General features: G+C 42.5%; 1 protein-coding gene across 3 annotated transcripts in view; it reads right to left on the reverse strand.

Moving 5' to 3' along the window:
- TNFAIP8L3 (TNF alpha induced protein 8 like 3) overlaps positions 1–24456 on the reverse strand; it is a 140652-nt gene extending 116196 nt beyond the window's left edge. For 2 of the 3 annotated variants that reach the window (XM_069766000.1, XM_069766002.1), the window contains exons 1-2: positions 24416–24456; positions 23633–23876 (exon numbers count right to left, since the gene is read on the reverse strand). In XM_069766000.1, coding sequence (XP_069622101.1) covers positions 23633–23678 — 46 coding nt within the window. In that variant the 5' untranslated portion in view covers positions 23679–23876; positions 24416–24456. Of the gene's footprint in view, positions 1–22695; positions 22787–23632; positions 23877–24415 lie in introns of all 3 variants that reach the window. The other variant, XM_069766001.1, reaches the window with a different exon arrangement.
- Between the last annotated feature and the right edge of the window lie 2645 nt (positions 24457–27101).

The raw sequence follows: 27101 nt of genomic DNA on the forward strand, positions 1-27101 counted from the left end.
TGTCCTTCCATCCTGCAATCTCATATAGCACTTTTTTCTCTTCAGATGTGAGATTAGGTGGGGCTTTAGGATAAATCTGGGCTTCAACATCTCTCAGTACTTGTGTCTCAAATAGATCAATGGAGTTCCCAAGAGAAGTGGGGGGCATATACCTTGATGTAATACCACCAGTAAATGAAGTTGTATTCTGTGTATGATGTGCTGGGGTATATGGTGTCTCATCTGTAAGACTAAGCAAAAGTTCTGCGTCACTATAGGTGTCAGCTATTACTTCTAACCCTGCTCCTGCCATAAAGCCCAGAGGGCCTATATTGCAAGGTTGTTCACCCTCCAACCTTTTCTGAGCTATCTTACGAATGGACTTAAATAAATCAATTCTAAATTGTGTGAAGTCAAATTCAGTAGGGATACAGTAATTCAGGCCTTTGGCAAGTAAGGATAAATGTGCAGCGTTCAGTGTATGGTCAGTCAAATTCAGCACATGGTGCTCATGGAGAGTTCTTAACGATTCTACCTCCACGACACATATTTCCTTTTGCGCTCTTGTGCGAACCTGCCTCCTCTTGCCTCCTCGGCGCGTCTTTCTCCTCCTAAAGGGGTATCTCCTTCAGCCCCTCCTGTTGTACTCGGTCCAACTGTTGAGCCTGTTGAGGCGGCCGCCCCCTCGCTCTGACTGGAGTCAGACTCGGTGGTGACATAGTCTCTTCTGTACAAAGTATTGCGTTTCCTAAATCTCTTTCTATATCGACCAGATTTATCCATATCGCTACTCCGTTTACTGTCCATAGTTTGTTGTCTGGGCCAAGTAAAATCTTGTCCTAGGTCAAAGTCTTTTTTGTCTCGTATGAATTTGTCACGCTTTTTTTGTTTGATCTCAGCTTGAATGGGAATGAGTTTTGTCTCCATTTTTTTATTTAATTGTGTCCATTGATTTTCAGTAAGTCTAGTTTGTGGTTCAACTTTGGTTTTTTCTATCTCGGATTCAATTGCCTCATAATTTTGAATATTGGATGTTAGTACCAGCTGTAATAGTTCTTGTGAGCATTTCAACATTATTTGCTCCCATTGTATTCTAAATCCAGGATCGCTGGAAAAATGAGAAATGTCTTTCCACACTCTCAGACCTCGTGGGACTCGCCCACTCTCAACATATGAGGTTAATGAGTTGTTCGTCCAGAAGAGTTTAACCTCTCGTTCAGACAGGTTAAGTAGTTTGTACTCTAATGCTTTTGTGCTTAACGTCTGTACCTCATCAGCCTCCTCACATGCCTTGAAGTAGTTAACTACATCCACCCCGCCGGCTTGTAAACCTGTTTTCTTTTACGATTTATTTCAATAAATCAAGTGTGTAGCGCAGGATTAGATATAGTGATAAAAATAAGTTTTATTAGATATCAATTAAAAAGCATGTATGCATCAAAAGCTAAAGACACAGACAAAATGATGAGTAAGCCAACAAGAACATACCATTGTAATTAGTATTAGGGGGAACACCAGATTAAAAAAAAATCAAAAGATAAAATCAATAGAATAACAAATAGCCAAGATGGATTTCGTAACCGATTGCTCAGCAAACAGGCAGTAGGAATATAAAATAAAACAATGCTGACATCAGCAAATTGTAAAGGTTCATCCACCGAACACAAGATGCGAATTTCACAACAATTTGCTGTTTGGGAGCCTAGGGTTTGCCTTATAACTTCCCCACACTGCTATGAAACCTACCCAGTATCACAGTGATGTACTGTACAGTCATGGACAAAAATTTTGAGAATGAGACAAATATTAATTTTTCCAAAGTTTACTGCTTCATTTTTTCTAATGGCAATTTACATATACTCCTGAATGTCAGAGTGATCAGCTTAACAGCAATTACTGTACTTGCAAAGTAAATATTTGCCCAGAAAATGAACTTTAACCCCCAAAACACATTTCAACATCATTGCAGTCCTGCCTTAAAAGGAGCAGCTAACATCGTTTTAGTGATTGATCCATTAACACAGGTGTGGGTGTTGATGATGACAGGACTGGCGATCAATCAGTCATGATTAAGTAAGAATGACATCACTGGACACTTTAAAAGGAGGCTGGTGCTTGGTATCATTGTTTCTCTTCAGTTAACCATGGTTATCTCTAAAGAAACACGTGCAGCCATCATTGCACTGCACAAAAATGGCCTAACAGGGAAGAGTATCGCAGCTACAAAGATTGCACCTCAGTCAACAATCTATCGCATCATCAAAAACTTCAAGGAGAGAGCTTCCATTGTTGTCAAAAAGGCTCCAGGGCGCCCAAGAAAGACCAGCAAGCGCCAGGACCGTATCTTAAAACTGTTTCAGCTGCGGGATCGGACTACCAGCAGTGCCGAGCTTGCTCAGGAATGGCAGCAGGCTGGTGTGAGTGCTTCTGCACACACTGTGAGGCGGAGACTCTTTGAGTAAGGCCTGGTTTCAAGGAGAGCAGCAAAGAAGCCACTTCTCTCCAGAAAAAACATCAGGGACCAACTGATATTCTGCAAAAGGTACAGGGAGTGGATTGCTGAGGACTAGGGCAAAGTCATTTTCTCTGATGAATCCCCTTTTCGATTGTTTGGGACATCTGGAAAACAGCTTATTCGGAGAAGAAGAGGTGAGCGCTACCACCAGTCTTGTCTCTTGCCAACTGTAAAGCATCCTGAAACCATTCATGTGTGGGGCTGCTTCTCAGCCAAGGGAAACGGCTCACTCACAGTCTTGCCTAAAAACACAGCCATGAATAAAGAATGGTACCAGAATGTCCTCCAAGAGCAACTTCTCTCAACCGTCCAAGAGCAGTTTGGCGCCCAACAATGCCTTTTCCAGCATGATGGAGCACCTTGCCATAAAGCAAAGGTGATAACTAAATGGCTCATGGAACAAAACATAGAGATTTTGGGTCCATGGCCTGGAAACTCCCCAGATCTTAATCCCATTGAGAACTTGTGGTCATGCATCAAGAGACAGGTGGACAAACAAAAACCATCAAATTCTGGCAAAATGCAAGCATTGATTATGCAAGAATGGACTGCTATCAGTCAGGATTTGGTCCAGAAGTTGATTGAGAGCATGCCAGGGAGGATTGCAGAGGTCTTGAAGAAGAAGGGTCAACACTGCAAATATTGACTTGCTGCATTAACTCATTCTAACTGCCAATATAACCTATTGGTACTCAAATTATGATTGCAATTATATTACTGTATGTGATATAAACATCAGACAAACACTAATAAAAACCAGAGGGCAGCAGATCATGTGAAAATATAATTTTGGTGTCATTCTCAAAAATTTTGGCCATGACTGTATACTATGCTCCTATGTTACCGCAGAACTAGACAAATATGCTGCTTAGGAGTCTAGAAAAGTTGGGCAGAAACTATTATAACTGGGCTGGACAACACATAGGCAAGGTAGGCCCCCAGCCGAGGGCAATACCTCTTGTCTCCCTCAGGGGGGCGTTGTTTAAAAAACAATACCCAAGCAGTGTTATGCCAGCAGCCGCACGACACCAGCACACTGATGATAGTATTGGTGTTGTATTGATTTGCTGATGGTTCTAGTGCAGTATTCAAATACAATTGATGGATTTGGTGTTACATATATGTACTGTATGATGATAATTTTGGTTTTATATTCATGTGCTGATGATGGTTCTGGCTATACATCACCAGAATCATCATCACTAGGGTTGAGCAAAACGGGTCGGCCATTTTCAGAAGTCGCCGACTTTTGGCAAAGTCAGGTTTCATGAAACCCGACCCGACCCCTGTGTGGGGTCGGCCATGAAGTCGGCGATCTTCTGAATCTGGTATCGGAATTCCGATCCCGAGTTCCGATATGTTTGCAATATCGGAAATCGGTATCGGAATCCATATATAAGTGTAAAATAAAGAATTAAAATAAAAAATATTGCTATACTCACCCTCGGACGCGCCCTGGTACTAACCGGGAATCTTCCTTCCTTCGATCAGCGCTTGCAGGACCTTGCGGTGACGTCGCAGCTTGTGATTGATCGCGCGACCGCCCATGTGACCGCTCGCGCGACCAATCACAAGCCGCGACGTCACCGCAAGGCTTGTGCACTGCATTGGGTTTCGAGTTTCGGCCGACCCCGACCCCGACTTTTTTATAGGACCGGCCGATTTCACTCGACCCGACTTTTGAAAAAGTCGGGTTTCGTGAAACCCGACCCGATCCTATAAAAGTAAAAGTCGCTCAACCCTAATCATCACTTCATTAATAAATAACCAGAGCCTGTAGTACATAAAAACAGCACAAGAACAACCATCACTACCTGAATATGTCACCAGAACAGGAACATGTCACCAGAACCACCATCTGTACATGAATACTACACCAGAACCACCACCAATATTGCAACGGATCCACCCACTACCAGTAGATTAGCACTGCTACTGAATGAAAACGGCACCAGACCCGTCGTCAGTTTTGTTGTCACATGACAGATGCAAACACCGTCATAAGTATCCCTTTATCTTTAACGGGGTCTGTTTAGTTTCCATTAGGGTATCTGCCAAATGCTGGAGACCTTAATTGAAACCAACTGGCCCCCATTATAGGTAAGTTATATTAGTTTCCATAGCTGTCCTTGTGTCTGACATTTAACATATCAAGGGATGTCAGAGATGAATATTGTTATTTGTCGCTGGTATCATGTAAATGGGCTGCAAACAGTGAAAACTTCTTATATATACACAGGTGCATCTCACAAAATTAGAATATCATCAAAAAGTTAATTAATTTCAGTTCTTCAATACAAAAAGTGAAGCTCATATATTATATAGAGTCATACAAACAGGGTGATCTATTTCAAGTGTTTATTTCTGTTAATGTTGATGATTATGGCTTACAGCAAATGAAAGCCCAAATTCATTATCTCAGTAAATTAGAACACTTTATAACACCAGCTTGAAAAATTATTTTAAAATCCAAAATGTTGGCCTATTGTGCCAGTCATTGCATTGGTTACCCATCCACTCCAGAGTTCAATATAAGCTTATCACTCTCACCCACAAAGCGCTCCATGGTTCAGCACCACTCTACATCTCCTCCCTCGTCTCAGTCTACCACCCTAACTGTGCCCTCCATTCTGCTAATGACCAAAGGTTAACATCCTCAATAATCAGAACCTCCCACTCCTGTCTCCAAGACTTATCGCGTGCTACGCCAATTCTTTGGAATGCACTACCCAAGATAATTTGATTAATCCTCAATACCCACGGTTTTAAGTGTGCCCTAAAAACGAATTTATTCAGACTGGCCAACCATCTCAACACATTTATTTAACTATCCCGGTGTTGCCTATTCAAAATTTTCTTCACAACCAGGACCATATTCTCACACACTTTATGCATCTAATAGCCCTCTGTCTGTACTTTTACAAATTCTCACTGATAACCAGTTCATGCAGCATTACATGAATACTCGATTTATTACATTATGACTGGTCAGAACAATGAAAACAATTGTTACCATCCACCTCTCGTGTCTCCCCTATTTCCTCATAGATTGTAAGCTTGCGAGCAGGGCCCTCACTCCTCTCTGTATCTGTTGTTTATGTAATTATTGTTATTCTGTAGTGTCTTTTATTGTCTCTACAAGTCTCCTCTAAAATGTAAAGTGCTGTGCAATATGATGGCGCTATAGAAATTAAAATTATTATTATTATTAACACCTTGGACCACTGAGCAACAGTCCAGTCAGGTAAGACGGTTCAGGTGACGTCTATTGGCCATGTGTGGCTTGACACAAGGAATGCGACACTTGTATGCCATGTCCTGTATACATCTGTGTGTGGTGGCTCTTGAAGCAAGCAATGACTCCAGCAGCAGTCCACTCCTTGTGAATCTCCCCCAAATTTTTGAGTGGCCTTTTATTAACAATCCTTACAAGACTGAGGTTATCTTGGTTGCTTGTGCACCTTTTTCTACCACACTTTTTCCTTCCACTCAACTTTCCATTAATATGCTTGGATACAGCACTCTGTGAACAGCCAGCTTCTTTAGCAATGACCTTTTGTGGTTTACCCTCCTGGTGGAGTGTGTCAATGACTGCCTTCTGGACATCTGTCAAGTCAGCAGAAAATCAAGAAGAACAGCATCCAATCAGGGTTAAAAAACAAAAATACTATTTTATTTTTCCATAATGCGATGTTTCGACCAATTGTAGGTCAAAACGTTGCATTATGGCAAAATAAAGAGGTATTTTTGTTTTTTCACCCGGATTGGATGCTGTTCTTCTTGATTTTCTGGTATACATTTTTCCTATTGGGTACTATTGATTCTGAACGTGCATTCTGATATCTGAAGTGCTGTCGGCTGTTGCTGTTTTATTTTGTGATCTGTCAAGTCAGCAGTCTTCCCCATGATTGTGGAGCCTACTGAAACAGACTAAGGGACCTTTTTTAAATGCTTAGGAAGCCATTGCAGGTTTTTCTTGTTAATTGTTCTAATTTACTGAGATAATGACTTTTGGGTTTTCATTGGCTGAAAGTCATAATCATCAACGTTAACAGAAATACATGTGAAATAGATCACTCTGTTTGTAATAACTCTATATAATATATGAGTTTCACTTTTTGCATTGAATAACTGAAATAAATTAGCTTTTTGATGATATTCTAATTTTGTGAGAAGCACCTGTAACTCTTAAATTCCTCCTCCTCATCAGAGCTTATTACTTGGCACATTGGGAGGGGGTGGGGGGTTAAGGGTCCTGTTACCATGCTCTCTGACCCATTCCTTTATTTGAAGCTAGGGGAATGGGTGCACCATTATAATAATAATAATTTTTATTTATATAGCACCAACATATTCCGCAGCGCTTTACAAATTATAGAGGGGACTTGTACAGACAATAGACATTACAGCATAACAGAAATACAGTTCAAAACAGATACCAGGAGGAATAAGGGCCCTGCTCGCAAGCTTACAAACTATGGGGAAAAGGGGAGACACGAGAGGTGGATGGTAACAATTGCTTTAGTTATTCGGACCGGCCATAGTGTAAGGCTCGGGTGTTCATGTAAAGCTGCATGAACCAGTTAACTGCCTAAGTATGTAATCCAAAACAATAGCCTAAAAATAAGGCACTTCCAAATTTCAACAAATATCAAACAACAGAACCACAGCGGAAGCTTAGATGCCAATAAAAAAACAAACCCTATCAATAGCAAAACCAAAAATTCTACTAGAGTCCAATCACAGTCAGTGGAGACACACGAGACAGAACCACACTGTCTGCTGAGGAAAATACATACAACACCCAATATAAATCACATGATCCCAAACAAATACATACAAAACCCACAAGAATCAACAAGGCATGAGTGCCACACAGCACATCCACACACAAAGGCCACAAGTGTGCCACAAAAGGAGAAATGCCCAAGGGACATGAGCTGGACCAACATGCCCACGAGAGCAATGGCTGCCGACAAACGCCACGGACACCAAGGGCCAAATCAAATGCATGCTGGCAGACAAAGCCAGCCCAACACACAAGGCACATGAACCCAAAAGATCCCTGAATGACACGACCGCATCCACCCACACAGCAGCCAAAAAGTGCACGCTGCGCCAAAGTGCAAACCATTGGCTTTATCTGCTTATAGCACCAAAATACCTTGTCCCAATGATGCCCTATGGTTTCAACTCTGTGCTGAGCATTTCCATTGATTGGGTCCATCATCAACGTGTCCAGCGGATCTTATTGCCTATTGGGCATTTATTATGTTACCACATGTTGCTCTTTTTTCCCTCAGTATTTTTGATGAATCGATTCATCTCCAACGCTCGTGTGAACACAGCCAAATATTTTAATAACTTAGGAAGTGAGAACAACTACAATTTTTACTATGTAGCTAAAATCTTCAAGACTATTTCCTACTATGACTTTCCCGTTTTAGGTACCAACTAAACTCCATATCTAGTACAGAAGAAACAATGCTGTCACGTGAGAGGCACAAAGCAGGTAAGGATACGATGACTGAAGAGCTAAACATGCTCATATTTGGTGAAAGAATCGATTGCCATGGATTTACTGCAATCAATCACTTTAACTGCCACCCCTCAATGAAACCTGAGTGTACCTAGTAGATAGTACAAGGCCATATATTATTACACAAGAACCTTTTCATTCTCCCTTCTCATATCCATGGAACTTTCTTGGCTGAAATAACAAAAGCAACTGGAAAATGCTTTAAATCAAATAAATGGTTAAAAGGATACAGAAACATATGGTGTTATGTTCGTTTAAACACAATTTATTTGATTTATTGCGCCGCTTTAGACGCTGCTGTTCTGTTTCTATAAATGGGACAATACTGCGTCATGCGTAGCATGGGCCACTTAAAGGGGATCTGTCCCAGAGTAACCTGCCGCGGTCTGTAAATACGGCCACAATTCCGTTCTGTCAATAACGATGGTGGAAACATTGCTGCCTGTTTGCACAAGTGGCAATAGAAACTGGACAATACAAAATACGAATAATTAAAGGGGAGAACTAGTCATAGAGAAATGATGAGGTCTGTGATCTCGCACAGCACATTTCAAAAATGGCTGTACACAACGGTTTCCAAATTAAAGAGGTTTTTCACTAATGTAATTCTGGCTCAATATACAGTATAGAATTGGTCAGTTAAATAAATATAAGAAAATCTGACAATAGAAGGTTATATGATTAAATTATTGGTGCCCCTATTTTGTTTATGAAAGCAGTTACTGTGGGTTATGTGCCCTTGTGGCCCAGCCATTTGGTGGTTGTGCATGCACAGTAGACTTCTCCCTGTATCTCTGCTCAATGACAACCAAAAAAGACAAAAAAATGCCCCCAAAATATAACTTTTATTAATTAAGGTAAAAATTACCTAATAGAGTCAGGAGACAGTATTACTTAACCATATAACTTAAAGGGACACTGTCACCTGAATTTGGAGGGAACAATCTTCAGTCATATGGACAGGGTTTTTGGGTGTTTGATTCACCCTTTCCTTACCCGCTGGCTGCAATATTGGATTGAAGTTCATTCTCTGTCCTCCATAGTACACGCCTGCACAAGGTGCAATCTTGCCTTGTGCAGGCATGTACTACAGAGGACAGAGAATGAACTTCAATCCAATATTTCGGCTAGCATGCAGCCAGCGGGTAAGGAAAGGGTGAATCAAACACCAGAAAACTCCGCCCATATGACCCAAAACTGGTCCCGCCAAATTCAGGTGACAGGTTCACTTTAATACTAAAAAAGGATAGAGGTATCTAGGTGAGGGGGTGCTCTCTCCCTAACTCACCCTACCTTACCGCAGAGGTTGGCACCCTAAAGTCGACATGGCGCCCCCACTCAACGACGGCTCTCCCTTAAGACCCTGATGGGGACTACTTAAAGAAAACACCACCACCAACACCCAAAAAATAATTAAAGTGCTAATGTGCTAAAGTGCTTGGATAACACCTGCAAGGTATATTCAGTGTTTGTCATATACCAATTGATTATTCAGGATTCTCTTAGTATGAATCCTAATCTGGTAACTGGGGTGCAAACTGTGAGCAGAGATAACGATAAAGTTCTACTCTATATCAGATATTAGTGCATACATCAGGACTAATATGTCTTATCATGTAGATATTTAAAGGGACAAAAAATTCTTCAAGAGAAAAAAAAATACACTATGCAGGGTGATAATATTGTTGCCAAGTGTGTGGCATATGATATTCACGCACACATTGATAAATACCAATATATTCACACCAGAATATAAGGGGACTGTTCCGTTCAAAGATATTGATGAGATATATTCGAACTCCCCAAATCATAGGCAACAATAATCACAATAGTAGAAAACTGCTCACAAATGCTCAGTAAAGAATAACAATACAAGCCCAGTCACATAGCACCAGCCACCGGTTCGGGAAACAAGCCCCCCTTTTTTTGGTCCCCTGATGAACCCCAGTCCATCCCCCGGGGGGAAACGCGTTGGGACGGGCAGCAAAACGATGAGTACCATTTGTACTATTTTTCTCTGACCATGTCTTAACTATGGATCATCCAAATCCTGCAATGTGTTATGTGACTGGGCTTGTATTATCACCCTGCATAGTGTATTTTTTTTTTTTTCTCTTGAAGAATTTTTTGTTCCTTGAAATATCTACATGATAATAAATGTGAAGTATTGGTCTGCACTCAGCTAAAGACTAGGCGGGGGTGCTGGTGTAGTGGACAAAAGTCCCAACTATAGCAATTTAGAAAATACACCGCACTCACTAGTGGAATATGCTGCAGAAAAATTATTACAATTTATTGTGTATATATGCACAAGGATCAGAAATGAATACATAAAGTGAAAAAAGCGTTTCATAAATCACTAAAGCGTTTCATAAATCATTTTTGACGTTTCGAATCCACCGGATTCTTACTCATATAACGCTGTGGAAAGAAAAAGCAGGTATACAAAATATGAAATAAAAACATGAAGTAAAAAAACATAAACATAAACATAGATAACGGATACCATCAAACTATATACAAAATATATACACCGGGCACAGAGCCCCAAGAGGTAGCCCCAAAGCATACATGTTGGAGAAATAGAGATAACACCACACTATTCCCCTACAGCACATTAACAGAATACAGTGTGCATTCCCCCATTTGGGACTTTTTAGCGTTGCTGGCTATACTTTGTGAAAGGTAATAATTACTCTTTCCCCTCTCATGTGTGGTTTATGTGATCTATGGACACGTGTTCTATAGTGGTGTTATCTCTATTTCTCCAACATGTATGCTTTGGGGCTACCTCTTGGGGCTCTGTGCCCGGTGTATATATTTTGTATATAGTTTGATGGTATCCGTTATCTATGTTTATGTTTATGTTTTTTTACTTCATGTTTTTATTTCATATTTTGTATACCTGCTTTTTCTTTCCACAGCGTTATATGAGTAAGAATCCGGTGGATTCGAAACGTCAAAAATGATTTATGAAACGCTTTAATGATTTATGAAACGCTTTTTTCACTTTATGTATTCATTTCTGATCCTTGTGCATATATACACAATAAATTGTAATAATTTTTCTGCAGCATATTCCACTAGTGAGTGCGGTGTATTTTCTAAATATCTACATGATAAGACATATTAGTCCTGATGTATGCACTAATATCTGATATAGAGTAGAACTTTATCATTATCTCTGCTCACAGTTTGCACCCCAGTTACCAGATTAGGATTCATACTAAAGGTACCGTCACACTTAGCGACGCTGAAGCGATACCGACAACGATCCGGATCGCTGCAGCGTCGCTGTTTGGTCGCTGGAGAGCTGTCACACAGACAGCTCTCTCCAGCGACCAACGATCAGGGGAAAGACTTCGGCATCGTTGAAACTGTCTTCAACGATGCCGAAGTCCCCGGGTAACCAGGGTAAACATCGGGTTACTAAGCGCAGGGCCGCGCTTAGTAACCCGATGTTTACCCTGGTTACCATCGTTAAAGTAAAAAAAACAAACGCTACATACTTACCTACCGCTGTCTGTCCCCGGCGCTAGGCTTCTCTGCTCTGGCTGTGAGCACAGCGGCCGGAAAGCACAGCGGTGACGTCACCGCTCTGCTTTCCGGCTGCCCGCCGCTCACAGCCAGAGCAGAGAAGCCCAGCGCCGGGGACAGACAGCGGTAGGTAAGTATGTAGCGTTTGTTTTTTTTACTTTAACGATGGTAACCAGGGTAAACATCGGGTTACTAAGCGCGGCCTTGCGCTTAGTAACCCGATGTTTACCCTGGTTACCAGCGAAGACATCGCTGAATCGGCGTCACACACGCCGATTCAGCGATGTCAGCGGGACCTCAACGATCAAAAAATGGCCCAGGCCATTCCGACACGACCAGCGATCTCACAGCAGGGGCCTGATCGCTGCTACGTGTCACACATAGCGAGATCGCTACTGAGATCGCTGTTGCGTCACAAAACTTGTGACTCAGCAGCGATCTCGCTAGCGATCTCGCTATGTGTGACGGGGCCTTTAGAGAATCCTGAATAATCAATTGGTATATGACAAACACTGAATATACCTTGCAGGTGTTATCCAAGCACTTTAGCACATTAGCACTTTAATTATTTTTTGGGTGTTCGTGGTGGTGTTTTCTTTAAGTAGTCCCCATCAGGGTCTTAAGGGAGAGCCGTCGTTGAGTGGGGGCGCCATGTCGACTTTAGGGTGCCAACCTCCGCGGTAAGGTAGGGTGAGTTAGGGAGAGAGCACCCCCTCACCTAGATACCTCTATCCTTTTTTAGTATTAAGTTATATGGTTAAGTAATACTGTCTCCTGACTCTATTAGGTCATTTTTACCTTAATTAATAAAAGTTATATTTTAGGGGCACTTTTTTTGTCTTTTTTGGTTTTCACTAGTTATATGCTCCAATTCTATTTTTTGCTTGGTTGTTATCTCTGCTCAATCCAAATGTGTTCTTCACTAAGGAAGAGCGGAGCTGTGGAAGTTTAGGTTCTGGTACCCGATTCATACTTTATTTCAATATGTCTCTCTCCTCCGACTTCTGAGCTTTGCAATGGTCTTCCAGAAGTGCGTGTTCAGCATTTAGCACTGGACACTAACTGTCCACTACGAACCCAGAACTCTTACGTTTGGGTTCGCTCATCTCTATTCTTCATATAGAAAGTATAGAGCCTTCCCATCGTGCCCAGTATTCTGGAGGTTGTGGGGAAATTTGGTGGCAGGAAGTTGCCACTTTGTAAGGGGAAACAGAAATAAAGTACAGGTCCTTCTCAAAAAATTAGCATATAGTGTTAAATTTCATTATTTACCATAATGTAATGATTACAATTAAACTTTCATATATTATAGATTCATTATCCACCAACTGAAATTTGTCAGGTCTTTTAGGCTATATTCACACTTAGCGGTTTTTACCGCGGAACCGCCGCGATTTTGATGCTGCGGGTCCGCAGCAGTTTCCATAGCGTTTACAGTAACATGTAAACCCTATGGAAACCGCAAACCGCTGTGCACATGCTGCGGGAAAAACCGCGCAGGAACGCAGCGGTTTACAACCCGCAGCATGTCACTTCTTTGTGCAGAATCGCTGCGATTCTGCACCCATAGGAATACATTGAACCGCTTACTTCCCGCATGGGGCTGTGCCCACGTTGCGGGAAGTAAGCGGATAATGTGCGGGTGGTACCCGGGGTGGAGGAGAGGAGACTCTCCTCCAGGCCCTGGGAACCATATTTGGGGTTAAAAAATAAAAAATCTGGTTATACTCACCCTCTGATGTCCGGAGCTCCTGGGCGCTGCACGCGGCCGTCCGGTCAGAGTTGCTGTGCGACCAGGACCTGCAGTGACGTCGCGGTCACATGACCGTGACGTCACGAAGGGTCCTTCTCCCACAGCATCTTAGGAACCGGACCGCCGGGTGCAGCGCCCAGGAGATCCGGACATCAGAGGGTGAGTATAACCAATTTTTATTATTTTTAACATTACTATTGATGCTGCATATTGCTGCATATGCAGCATCAATAGTATAGGCGGAAACCCGCAGCGGAAAACGCGGAACAAACCGCGATAAATCTGCAGGGAGAACCGCAGTTGTTTTGCCCTGCAGATTTATCAAATCCGCTGCGGGAGAACCCGCAGGGACCCGACGCAAGGTGTGAACATAGCCTTATTGTTTTAATACTGATGATTTTGGCATACAACTCCTGATAACCCAAAAAACCTGTCTCAATAAATTAGCATATCAAGAAAAGGTTCTCTAAACGACCTATTACCCTAATCTTCTGAATCAACTAATTAACTCTAAACACATGCAAAAGATACCTGAGGCTTTTATAAACTCCCTGCCTGGTTCATTACTCAAAACCCCCATCATGGGTAAGACTAGCGACCTGACAGATGTCAAGAAGGCCATCATTGACACCCTCAAGCAAGAGGGTAAGACCCAGAAAGAAATTTCTCAACAAATAGGCTGTTCCCAGAGTGCTGTATCAAGGCACCTCAATGGTAAGTCTGTTGGAAGGAAACAATGTGGCAGAAAACGCTGTACAACGAGAAGAGGAGACCGGACCCTGAGGAAGATTGTGGAGAAGGACCGATTCCAGACCTTGGGGAACCTGAGGAAGCAGTGGACTGAGTCTGGTGTGGAAACATCCAGAGCCACCGTGCACAGGCGTGTGCAGGAAATGGGCTACAGGTGCCGCATTCCCCAGGTAAAGCCACTTTTGAACCATAAACAGCGGCAGAGGCGCCTGACCTGGGCTACAGAGAAGCAGCACTGGACTGTTGCTAAGTGGTCCCAAGTACTTTTTTCTGATGAAAGCAAATTTTGCATGTCATTCGGAAAATCAAGGTGCCAGAGTCTGGAGGAAGACTGGGGAGAAGGAAATGCCAAAATGCCTGAAGTCCAGTGTCAAGTACCCACAGTCAGTGATGGTGTGGGGTGCCATGTCAGCTGCTGGTGTTGGTCCACTGTGTTTCATCAAGGGCAGGGTCAATGCAGCTAGCTATCAGGAGATTTTGGAGCACTTCATGCTTCCATCGGCTGAAATGCTTTATGGAGATGAAGATTTCATTTTTCAGCACGACCTGGCACCTGCTCACGGTGCCAAAACCACTGGTAAATGGTTTACTGACCATGGTATTACTGTGCTCAATTGGCCTGCCAACTCTCCTGACCTGAACCCCATAGAGAATCTGTGGGATATTGTGAAGAGAAAGTTGAGAGACACAAGACCCAACACTCTGGATGAGCTTAAGGCCGCTATTGAAGCATCCTGGGCCTCCATAACATCTCAGCAGTGTCACAGGCTGATTGCCTCCATGCCACGCCGCATTGAAGCAGTCATTTCTGCCAAAGGATTCCCGACCAAGTATTGAGTGCATAACTGAACATTATTATTTGATGGTTTTTTTGTTTGTTATTAAAAAACACTTTTATTTGATTGGATGGGTGAAATATGCTAATTTATTGAGACAGGTTTTTTGGGTTATCAGGAGTTGTCTGCCAAAATCATCAGTATTAAAACAATAAAAGACCTGATAAATTTCAGTTGGTGGATAATGAATCTATAATATATGAAAGTTTAATTGTAATCATTACATTATGGTAAATAATGAAATTGAACACTATATGCTAATTTTTTGAGAAGGACCTGTATAAGTAGTCATTTTAATGGATAGAAGAAGCCCGTTTTAATAGTAAGTACACCCTTTATCTAAACTCGTACACATTAGACTAATGTCTTCTGAACCCCTCAATGTCAGCGGACTTGGCCAACAGTCCAATGTGTAAGGGCCCTCGACTCTTCCAGTGCCTAAATGTTCATTGTCACAACCACTTCATTCAGTGGCTCCTTTAACCCCTTACCGGCATCGGACGTACTATACCGTCCGATGCCGGCTCCCCTGCTTTGATGCAGGGCTCCGCGGTGAGCCCGCACCAAAGCCGGGACATGTCAGCTGTTTTGAACAGCTGACATGTGCCCGTAATAGGTGCGGGCAGAATCGCGATCTGCCCGCACCTATTAACTAGTTAAATGCCGCTGTCAAACGCAGACAGCGGCATTTAACTACCGCTTCCGGCCGTGCGGCCGGAAATGACGTCATCGCCGACCCCCGTCACATGATCGGGGGTCGGCGATGCTTGTGAATGGTAACCATAGAGGTCCTTGAGACCTCTATGGTTACTGATTGCCCGTCGCTGTGAGCGCCACCCTGTGGTCGGCGCTCACAGCACACGTGCAATTCTGCTACATAGCAGCGATCAGCAGATCGCTGCTATGTAGCAGAGCCGATCGGGTTGTGCCTGCTTCTAGCCTCTCATGGAGGCTATTGAAGCATGGTAAAAGTTAAAAAAAAAAGTTTAAAAAAATGTGAAAAAAATAAAAAAAACATAAAAGTTTAAATCACCCCCCTTTCGCCCCAATCAAAATAAATCAATAAAAAAAATATCAAATCTACGCATATTTGGTATCGCCGCGCTCAGAATCGCCCGATCTATCAAATAAAGAAAAGTATTAACCTGATCGCTAAACAGCGTAGCGGGAAAAAAACTCGAAACACCAGAATTACGTTTTTTTGGTCGCCGCGACATTGCATTAAAATGCAATAACGGGCGATCAAAAGAACGTATCTGCACCGAAATGCTATCATTAAAAACGTCATCTCGGCACGCAAAAAATAAGCCCTCAACCGACCCCAGATGATGAAAAATGGAGACGCTACGAGTATCGGAAAATGGCACAATTTTTTTTTTTTTTTTTTTTTAGCAAAGTTTGGAATTTTTATTTTCACCACTTAGATAAAAAATAACCTAGTCATGTTTGGTGTCTATGAACTCGTAATGACCTGGAGAATCATAATGGCAGGTCATTTTTAGCATTTAGTGAACCTAGCAAAAAAGCCAAACAAAAAACCAATGTGGGATTGCACTTTTTTTGCAATTTCACCGCACTTGGAATTTGTTTCCCGTTTTCTAGTACACGACATGCTAAAACCAATGATGTCGTTCAAAAGTACAACTCGTCCCGCAAAAAATAAGCCCTCACATGGCCAAATTGACGGAAAAATAAAAAAGTTATGGCTCTGGGAAGGAGGGGAGCGAAAAACGAACACGGAAAAACAAAAAATCCCCCGGTCATGAAGGGGTTAATGAGAAATAACCATAGCTGCACAATATGGGGGAGTCACAACAGCAACCCTCACATTCATAGTGCAAAAAATCCTCTGTTGATTCTCGGCATTTAGCTTTTCATGTATTTTCATTGTGGATTTCATTCATTGCTATGCAGTCAGTGTAATCTGCAGCTAAACACAGCACCAAAATAAACAATAAAATCTGGATGCAACACATGGGAATTTTTGAATGGATTTTTCACATACTGTCACGAGTGTGCCATACCCTCCTGGGAGATCTGGGGTTAAAAGATCGCTATGTATTGTGAATCACAGATCTTCCATTTTGTCTTTGTGTTTGTGTCCCATATTAAATGGATTTGGCTTCTCTTGAAAAGGCCAACGACCCTTTCGATGCTGGTCAGAAACTTGCAGCTCTATTTCAGCTGCTGTGACCTGGTCATTACCTCTCCCTATAAAATCTGGCCAGACCCTCTCTGCCTGGCCAGTGAAAGCTTTGCTTCCTAGCTCCTTGGAGACAATGTGCTGAATTGGAGATCCTTGTTGCATGTCGTCTTTGGATGTGTACTTTCCTCATTGTCCTATTCTCGTTTTGTTGGTACAGTCCTATCCTTCCCTATGTACGTCACTACCTTAGGTGAGTGTTTGTATGTTTGTTGCTTTTTGTTACTTCTGTTTTGTCTTTGTGTGTTGTTTACCTTACATTTCTGTCCCAAGCCTCATGGTTTGTGGCAGCGGACAGATCAGGGCTTAACAGGAGCATAGTAAGGTCAGAGACTTGGGCCTCTCAATGCTCCAGAGTACCCCTAGGACAGGGATAGTTAGGGTCCCAGTCCCTAGGTAAACATCAATTCACTATTATAGAGCTTCAGCTATGCAGCTCCTTTGGGGCAGCACGGTGGCTCAGTGGTTAGCACTGCAGCCTTGTAGCGCTGGGATCCTGGGTTCAAATCTGTTCTTCCCGTGTTTGTATGGGTTTCCTTCTGGTCCTTCAGTTTCCTCCAACACTCCAAAGACATACTGATAGGGAATGTAGATTGTGATCCGCAATGGGGAAAATGCCAATAATTTTTGTAAAATGCTGTGGAATTAATGGCGCTATATAAATGAGTAAAATAAATAAACTTAGTAGCCGATGCATATTAAAAGTGAGGCCTATGCAATAAAATCCCAAACAAAACCGCTAATTTTGTACCACTTTAACCCCTTTCTGACATCGGACGTACTATCCCGTCGAGGTGGTATGGGCCCATATGACCACCGATGGGATAGTACGTCATCATCGATCAGCCGCGCTCATGGGGGGAGAGCGGCCAATCGGGGCCGGGTGTCAGCTGACTATTGCAGCTGACATCTGGCACTATGTGCCAGGAGTGGTCATGGACCGCTCCTGGCACATTAAGCCCTGGCACACTGCAAAAAAACATGATCGCAGCATTCCGGCATCACAGGGAGGCATTGCGCAGGGAGGGGGCACTCTGCATGCTTCCCTGAGACCCTCGGAGCAACGCGATGTGATCGCGTTGCTCCGAGGGTCTCTTGCCTCCTCCTCCCTGCAGGCCCGGATCCCTGCAGGCTGCGGGGGGCCTTCCAGGTCCTGCAGGGAGGTGGCTTCCAAGCACCTGCTCAGAGTAAGTGCTTGCAAGCGTCCATGCAGTGCCTATCAGATCGGTGATCTGACACAGTGCTCTGCAAAGTGTCAGATCAGCGATCTGACTCTATAACATGATGCCCCTCACCTGGGGCAATGTAAAAAAGTTAAAAAAAATTTTACATGTGTGAAAAAAAAATAATTCCTAAATAAAGAAAAAAAAATATTGTTCCAATAAATACATTTCTTTATCTAAATAAAAAAACAAACAATAAAAGTACACATATTTAGTATCGCCACGTCCGTAATGACCTGACCTATAAAACTGTCCCCCTAGTGAACCCCTTCAGTGATCAACGTGTAAAAAAAAAAAAACGAGGCAAAAAATGTCGCTTTATTATAATACTGGAAAATAAAAAGTGGAATAACATGCGATCAAAAAAGACGGATATAAATAACCCTGGTACCGCTGAAAACATCATCTTGTCCCGCAAAAAGCAAGCCACCATACAGTGTCATCAACAAAAAATTAAAAAAGTTATAGTCCTCAGAAGAAAGCGATGCAAAAATAATTATTTTACATATAAAATAGTTTTTTTCGTATAAAAGCGCCAAAACATAAAAAAATGATATAAATGAGGTATCACTGTAATTGTACTGATCCGAAGAATAAAACTGCTTTATCCATTTTACCAAACGTGGAACGTTATAAGCGCCCCCCCAAAAGAAATTCATGAATAGCTGGTTTTTGTTCATTCTACTTCACAAAAATCGGAATAAAAAGGGATCAAAAAATGTCACGTGCCCAAAAATGGTGCCAATAAAAACATTAACCCGTCCCGCAAAAAAAAACAAGATCTCACATGACTCTGAACCAAAATATGGAAAAATTATAGCTCTCAAAATGTGGAGATGCAAAAACTATTTTTTGCAATAAAAAAGCGTCTTTTAGTGTGTGACGGCTGCCAATTATAAAAATCTGCCAAAAAAATGCTATAAAAGTAATTCAAACCCCCCTTCATCACCCCCTTAGTTAGTGAAAAATTAAAAAAATGTATTTCCATTTTCCCATTAGGGTTAGGGTTGGGACTAAAGTTAGGGTTTGGGTTGTGGCCAAATTTAGGGTTTGGATTACATTTACGGTTGGGATTAGGGTTAGGGGTGTGGTTAGGGTTAGGTTTTCGGTTAGAATTGGGGGGTTTCCACTGTTTAGGCACATCAGGGGCTCTCCAAACGCGACATGGCATCCAATCTCAATTCCAGCCAATTCTGCGTTGAAAAAGTAAAACCGTGCTCCTTCCACCCGAGCTCTCTCGTGCGCCCACCGGCACCGCCTCTGTGAATGAACGCTGGGCTTTAAGTACGGGTGCTGGCAGGTTTAGATTGCTATTAACCTGAATATTAACCCCATATCTGCAGGTTAATAACGTTTCTTCATGTGACATAATCCCTTTAAGCTGAAGTGGCTATCATACACATATAAAAATCTGTATAATTCCTAAATCAGCACCACATTCTCTATTAAAGCTGCCCTACATGGACGTAGAATAATGTCTTTACTCCTATGTCACATGAATCATCATTTGAACAGTGAAGCTAATGTAAGCACTAGGACTCTGTGACCTTAGGGTAGATACGCCCTGGGAATACCCATGTGGTACAGCCTGGAACGAGTCAAATCCCAATTAAATCCCCCACCGTGCAATGTCAAAAGGTGACCTGTAACTACTGTTTCTCCTAAAGGGTTAACAAATGTACATATATATGGCATTAGTGCAGTTCAACGTCCTGTACTCTATTGTGCCATATACTCCAGCCGTACACGGTGTACAGTTGTGTTTGTCTGTATACTTCAGCAACCTGCACCTGTTGCTTTATTGTTCACTTTTGCTCCTTATACTGTACGTATGTGTGTGAAGATATATACATGTGTGTGTATTTGTATATAATATATATATATATATATATATATATATATATATATATATATATATATATATATATATCTCTATCCTCTGCCTCAGCCCACAAATTTAAAGGGTAGGTAATGTCCTGCTCTTATTAAAAACAGCTTTGAACTGATGGGAGTCAGTCACTACCTCTCAGTGCATATGATAGACAGACAGATAAATATTTACTAGGTTTAACATGAATTATGCTTATAACTTTAAGGAAGGATCATTTAAGTAAACTCCAGAAATGATTTGTAACTCTAATGCAATGTAGTATTCCCGGGATTTCATTTTGGCAGATCTGAAATGTGCAGATCTATTTTCTTGCCATAATTTGCTCATGCCTTGGGTACATTTATTTATTTTACTTTCTTATACAGCACCATTTATTCCACAGCGTTTTAGAGACATCATCATCACTGTCCCCATTGGGGCTCACCATATAAATTCCCTATCAATATGCTTTTGAAGTGTGCCACCTCTTTTATTAGAATGTAGATTAGGATGAACTGAATGTTTATTGAGGAATCAGATCTGAACCTGTGAAAAGAAATTGTAACTACTCACATCAAAGTATTGGGTAGAATCATCGGAAAGGCTCAGAGCTCTAAAGCACAATATCGTGCCTGACGTGGTTGTCCATTTATCTAAGCTTGGTTTGCAGTACTTAATTACAAAAATTGTCCCAGTGCATAGAATAGACCACGGCATCACCACTATCATTAATGGGCCATTGGCGAATCAGTCCTAGACGGCACCTCAATATACTGAGCCATTTCTAGAAAAGCTTGTTAAGTGTTACTAAATCCACAAAGTGTAACTGAGCGGATCACAAGGGGATCAAAATAGATATCGGTTTAAGAAAATAGGGGGATAAACTGCCTGCTGAGAAAACAGTTTAGTAGACTTGTCATTGGCAAAGAAGCTGCTCCTGATGGCCTCAGTCCACGTGTCCTCAGAGCGTGTGCAAACCAACTGTGTACTGTCTTCCAGCACCCGTTTAACTGGAGGCTTCAATCACAGGGTGTACCAGAACTGTGGAAGACCACCTGCCTGGGGCCAGTTCCAAAGATCACCTTTCCGACTTCCCTACACGACTAGTGTTGAGCGATACCTTCCGATATTTGAAAGTATCGGTATCGGATTGTATCGGCCAATATCCGAAAAATATCGGATATCGCCGATACCGATACCCGATACCAATACAAGTCAATGGGACACAAATATCGGAAGTGATCCTGGAATGGTTCCCAGGGTCTGAAGGAGAGAAAACTCTCCTTCAGACCCTGGGATCTATATTCATGTAAAAAATAAAGAATAAAAATAAAAAATATGGATATACTCATCTCTCCGGCGGACCCTGGACCTTAGCGGTGTAACCGGCAGCCTCCGTTCCTAAGAATGCAGGTTGAAGGACCTTTGATGACGTCGCGGCTTGTGATTGGTCGCGTGACCGCTCATGTGACCGCTCACGCGACCAATCACAAGCCGCGACGTCATCGCAGGTCCTTCACGCGCTCATTCTTAGGAACGGAAGCATGGCGGTTGCAGCGGTTACAACCAGGGCGCGTCCGAGGGTGAGTATATCCATATTTTTTATTTTTATTCTTTATTTTACACATGAATATTCATCCCGATCCCGATTCCCGATATCGCAAAAATATCGGAACTCGGTATCGGAATTCCGATACCGCAAATATCGGCCGATACCCGATACTTGCGGTATCAGAATGCTCAACACTATACACGACTATTGTCCAGTGGCCTTAACATCGCATGCTATGAAGTCGTTGGAGAGAATAGTACTTACCTACTTGTGCCTGAGGGTGAGGGCCTTACACTGACCCCCTACAGTTTGCGTACCAGCAGAGATTAGGGGTGGATGATGCGGTAGTGTCTGTGCTACATACAGTACATTCCTTCTTGGACAATGATGGATCTGTAGTGCGTGCCACGTTCTTTGACTTCTAAAGTGCTTTCAATACCTTACAGCAACATTTCAAAGCAAAACCGCTTCTATCTCCACCTGGACTGCTCATTCACTCTCAATTCATGGATAAAATAGCAAATACAGATTTTCCCATTACTGACCTAGGAGATGACAGTTGGTGCTCATAAACTTCTATAGAGAACTGTAACTGTTGTTTCAGCAGAACTTGCAGCAGAATGTCTGTGTCTGCCTCTAATTAGTCTTCACCCCTTCCCCTCCATAGAGTTTTAAGAGCACCATCTGTCATCTCCTATCTCAACAATGGGAAAGTCTATCTTCACCGATTACAGATTTTACCCACAGATTGAGAGAGAAAGATCAATTCAGGAAAAGAAAAAAGCAAATTTGTCCGATAGTAGTTTATAATGTTGATTATTTTCATGTGTACTATTAATTTATGAGATAAAAATTGTAATGATGATAACTTTTTAAGCTCTTCTGGACCATTCTACATGCAATCTCATAACATTCATAGTTACATACAATGCACTGACCGCAGTGTAATCTGGTGATATAATCCGACATCCCAATCTATACCGGACATTGAGTGACGTCTACAATGGACTAGTGATATTAGTTCTGCATCTATATATAAAGGGAGCAGGTGAGATTATACATACATACATACTGTAGTAGGCAGTAGAATAATCCACATCTTCAACATTTGCATGTATAGTGGACAGATGATATAATAATGGATCCCAATCTATACTGGAGATTGATTGTTGTCTACAATGGACAGGTGGAAGAGTTCTGCCTCTTTATCTAATGTGAACAGGTGATATATACTCAGTAGTGCACAGTTCATATAACCCAGCATCTTCATATATCGCTTGTCCTTCATGTATAGTGGACAGGTGATATAATCTGGGATCCCAATCTATACTGGACATTGATCATGGTCTACAATGGACAGGTAGTAGAGTTAAGGCTTTGTATGTAAAGTGAACAGGTGATATAATCCCAATTCTATATATATGCGACATCTTCATAATTGGTGGACAGGTGATATAATCCCTCATATGTATCTATACAGTACAGGTAATATAACCATGTCTATGTATCTAGTGGACATGTGATGTAAATATATATATATATATATATATATATATATATATATATATATCTATATCATCTCTAAAGCGTTTCTATAGTCTACATAATCCCGCACTTCTATACATATCGGACACGTGCATGTACATAACAATTCATGTATGTAACAGTTCCCATAAACTTCCAATCGCACTAGTGGACCACCCCTCTACTTCCTTCTTTTAACTCTTTCCAGGGCAGTCACTGCCACAAAGTGGATTCACCATCCAGTTACCAGCAGAATTTATGCTCCTGCCCAATTCAATTAAGTTGATTGATGTGTAAGTGGCGCGGGGGGCTGAGAGTCAATAGCACATACAAGTTTGTTGTTCTCATTACCTGGTGACAGCTCCCCTTCGCTCAGGTCCCCAGAGTCTGTGTCCATGTTGGGATGATGGGATTTGGAACCCACGGCGCACTCCTCGTCAATGAATACTTGTGTCCAGTAAAAAAATTTTTTTTATTTATTGTTCAAACAATAGTCCAGGAGTCAAATGTACATTAATAATGAACTGAACAGGAGTAGTTACACCATCATACGTAGCTCGTTTTGGTCTAACATGACCTTTTCTCGATTCAGTGTCTAAAAGAAAAAAAAATATACAGTTAGTAAATGAGATAATAATCATCAAAGTCTGAAGAAAGAAAATATTACGTGACATTCAGATAAATTAAGAAAAGCCATTAAAATCGGAGTTTGGTTCTCTATCATTCTCTGAAGTCCCCGACATAATCATAAGATAGAAACAATAGACAAGTTATCGAGTTTTACTTTTAGAAATCAAACATATCATATAGAAGTTAATAATGTGACACAATGATGGTATAGTCCCATTGTATGTAACTAGTAATATTGATAATACTTAGAATAGTGGTGCGGGGAGAATCACACAGACCAGCAGTAGTAAAGCAGCGTGCATCATAAACAATATACGTCATAGGGACCTGAATGATATAGGTAAATGATGGGAAAAGCTGCAGACTTCACGCCTACTAAGGAGGTTATATGAATAAACTGCTTAGTGGAGATAATACCTATGAATATGAAGACATAGAGATGGCAGGAATGCACTAGTCAGCAAGTGCAGAGACATCAGAGGAAAAGAGAGAGAAGCCATGTACCTGTAACAGCAGCAGAGTCTGCCTGGCGGACGCCGAGTACTGAGAGTCTGGGCTACGACTGCACGCTTATATAGGATGAGTGCAGTGATGTCATCATGGAGCAGAACGCCCCTCCGGGAGGGGTACCAGTGGCAGGCATAGCTCTGGTAGAGAACAGAGATGCATCCCACAGCTCAGAGTAGCAGTGTAGTGATGCCACAACTGGGGGGAGGCTGGCAGGGAAGTTCTGCCTGTGTGTAGAACTATCATAGAGCATTATAAGGTAAGAGTTTGTGTAATCTGGTTGTGCAGATGAAGGGTGGGTAAGAGGAAGCGGATAAAATGACTACAAAGAAATAGGGCTGCACGGTCAGTGGTTAGTAATCATAATTTTTTTTCTATAGCGCAAACAAATTCCGCATAATTTTACATTTCAGAGGGTATTTGTACAGACAATAAAGGCAAGACAGAGTAATACAGTCAACAGATACCAAGAGGCGTGTGAGCCCTGCTCACTAGCTTACAGTCTATGAGGGGGACACTCTAAGGAGATGGACATGCTGCCCATATTCCCCCTTGGAGACACGTGTATTGTTGCAAAAGTATTTTGATGTGTAATGTGAAATGTGTTATTAGTGATAGCTTATGTTTTCCCGACAATAGGGAGAGTTATGGTAAAGGCTTGGGACTAGCCTAAAGTTGGAGGAGCAAACGTGAAGGGACAGAGATAGTATCAGGATGTCAGATAGAGCCCAGTGTGCCACAGAAGTAGACCCAAGGTCTGACCAGTCAGCAGAGCGACGTGACGTGGGTGTCCCTAATGTGAATGGATACTGAGTCAGTGATCCTGAGTAGAGAGAGAGAGAAATAACTGAAGGACAGAGTTATTGACTCTAGACGGGTCCTGGGACAGGACACCTAGCAGTACAGCCCCAAGTTTATAACTCAGAGAGGTAATGGGCCAGGTTGGAACACAGAACATGAGATGAGGAGCGTGCCCCAGGCAAGAGTTTCAAGGCATCAGAAACAGAGAAGCTAAGTACCGGTCATATTGGCAAACTAGTTCCCTTGAGAGGGAAGAGGAAGTGGAACTGCAGGTTGAGAATAGGACTCTCGCTATCTGGCTTGTAGTACTGAGTTGGGTTGTGGTGAAGGCAGGTAAACCAGTGGAGACAGAGACCAAGCGAGTTAAGAGAGAGGAACTGAGACTGTGTGTAAAAATGCTCCATGTTGTGAAGGAAACTTTCATCAAGCTATGTACCTCTAATCAGGGTCAGTCTGGCTTGGTGGGGTACCGGGAAAATCCCTGGTGGGCCCTTGGCTGTGGGAAGGAGAGGAGGAGAAAATGGGGAAAAAAAGTCTGCGGTTTTTAGGGGCACGTGCCCTTTAAAAGCGCAGGCCGCGTATGTGCAGGGGCACGCTCACTGTGTCTGAGACTCAGTGACAGCTCAGTCATCCTATCCTGAGCTGGGGTGTGCTGAGCTGTCGGTACTTTGATTGACAGCTCAGTGGACCTATCTGACACAGGTAGGTGCAGAGATTTCCACAGGTGCTCCTTGTTCTTGGTAATTGCCCTGCTATTTAGGTGAGCTGTCTGGCCCAGATCACTGCCAGTCAGAGCTTGTGCTCTCTGGTGTGTGTGTTCATTTGATCTCTGTGCTGTAAGTTCTGATCATCTTCTGCTGCTAACCTTTGGACCGTGTTCTGACTACCTGTTTGTTATTGCCACCCATTTGCTTATCTGCTATTTCTTTGGTATTCTGACCCTGGCATGTGACCTGACTTACGACTTTGTTCCCTTGGTTTACTACGTGCTCTTTTGGAATTGACCCCGGAACATCTAACTTCGCTGACTCTTGGCCTGTCCGTGGGTTGTGACTAGCATCACAATCAGCTTGACTAGATGGAAGCTAAGGGAAGACTCTGCAGCTAGTACACCTTAAGCATGGTGGGCCCCAATAATGATTTTCTTTGGTGGACCGAAACTACTCCAGCACTCCCCATGTGCACTGCTGTCCTCACTCTGCCAGGTTGGGTCAGTGACTTCATCGTCCACCACTTCATTTTACACTTCCGCACTCTAGTCCTGATCCTGACTTGCTGACATAACAACATCAATTGTGAGTGCGGCTGCTCAAATATTTGGGCATCACTACATGCGATCTCCTAATGTCTCGCTTGAAATGGTGAGAGCGAAAGAACAGAATCTTTAACCCCTTTCTGCCATTAGATGTTCTATTCCGTCCATGTGACCTGGGCCTTAATTCCCATGGACGGAATAGTACATCATTACTGATCGGTCACGCACACGGGGGTGTGTGCGATGGATCGCGGCCGGGTGTCAGCTGATTGTCACAGCTGATACTCAGTACTTTAACGATCGAACCAGCTTTCTGGAGCTGGCACAGGGGCTGACAGCCCCTCTGCCTATGGATCGGAGACCCCGCGGTGTGACGCGGGGTTTTGATCGCTGCCATGGAGACCTGATGTCGTCATGACGACATCCAGGTCTCCAGAGCTGAGAAACTTCCTGTCATGCGCAATGCATGTCAGGAAGTCTCTCAGATTAGTGTACAGAAACTGCAGCGCTGACAGCTTCTATTGCATGCAGATCTGCATGATATAGAAGAGATCGGCATAAAAAAATGATTGTCCCATAGTGGGACACAGTGTAAAAGTTAGAATGAATTAAATTTTTTTTTAAATA

This window comes from Ranitomeya imitator, chromosome 4 (assembly GCF_032444005.1).
Source record: "Ranitomeya imitator isolate aRanImi1 chromosome 4, aRanImi1.pri, whole genome shotgun sequence".
In the NCBI taxonomy this organism is placed as follows: domain Eukaryota; kingdom Metazoa; phylum Chordata; class Amphibia; order Anura; family Dendrobatidae; genus Ranitomeya; species Ranitomeya imitator.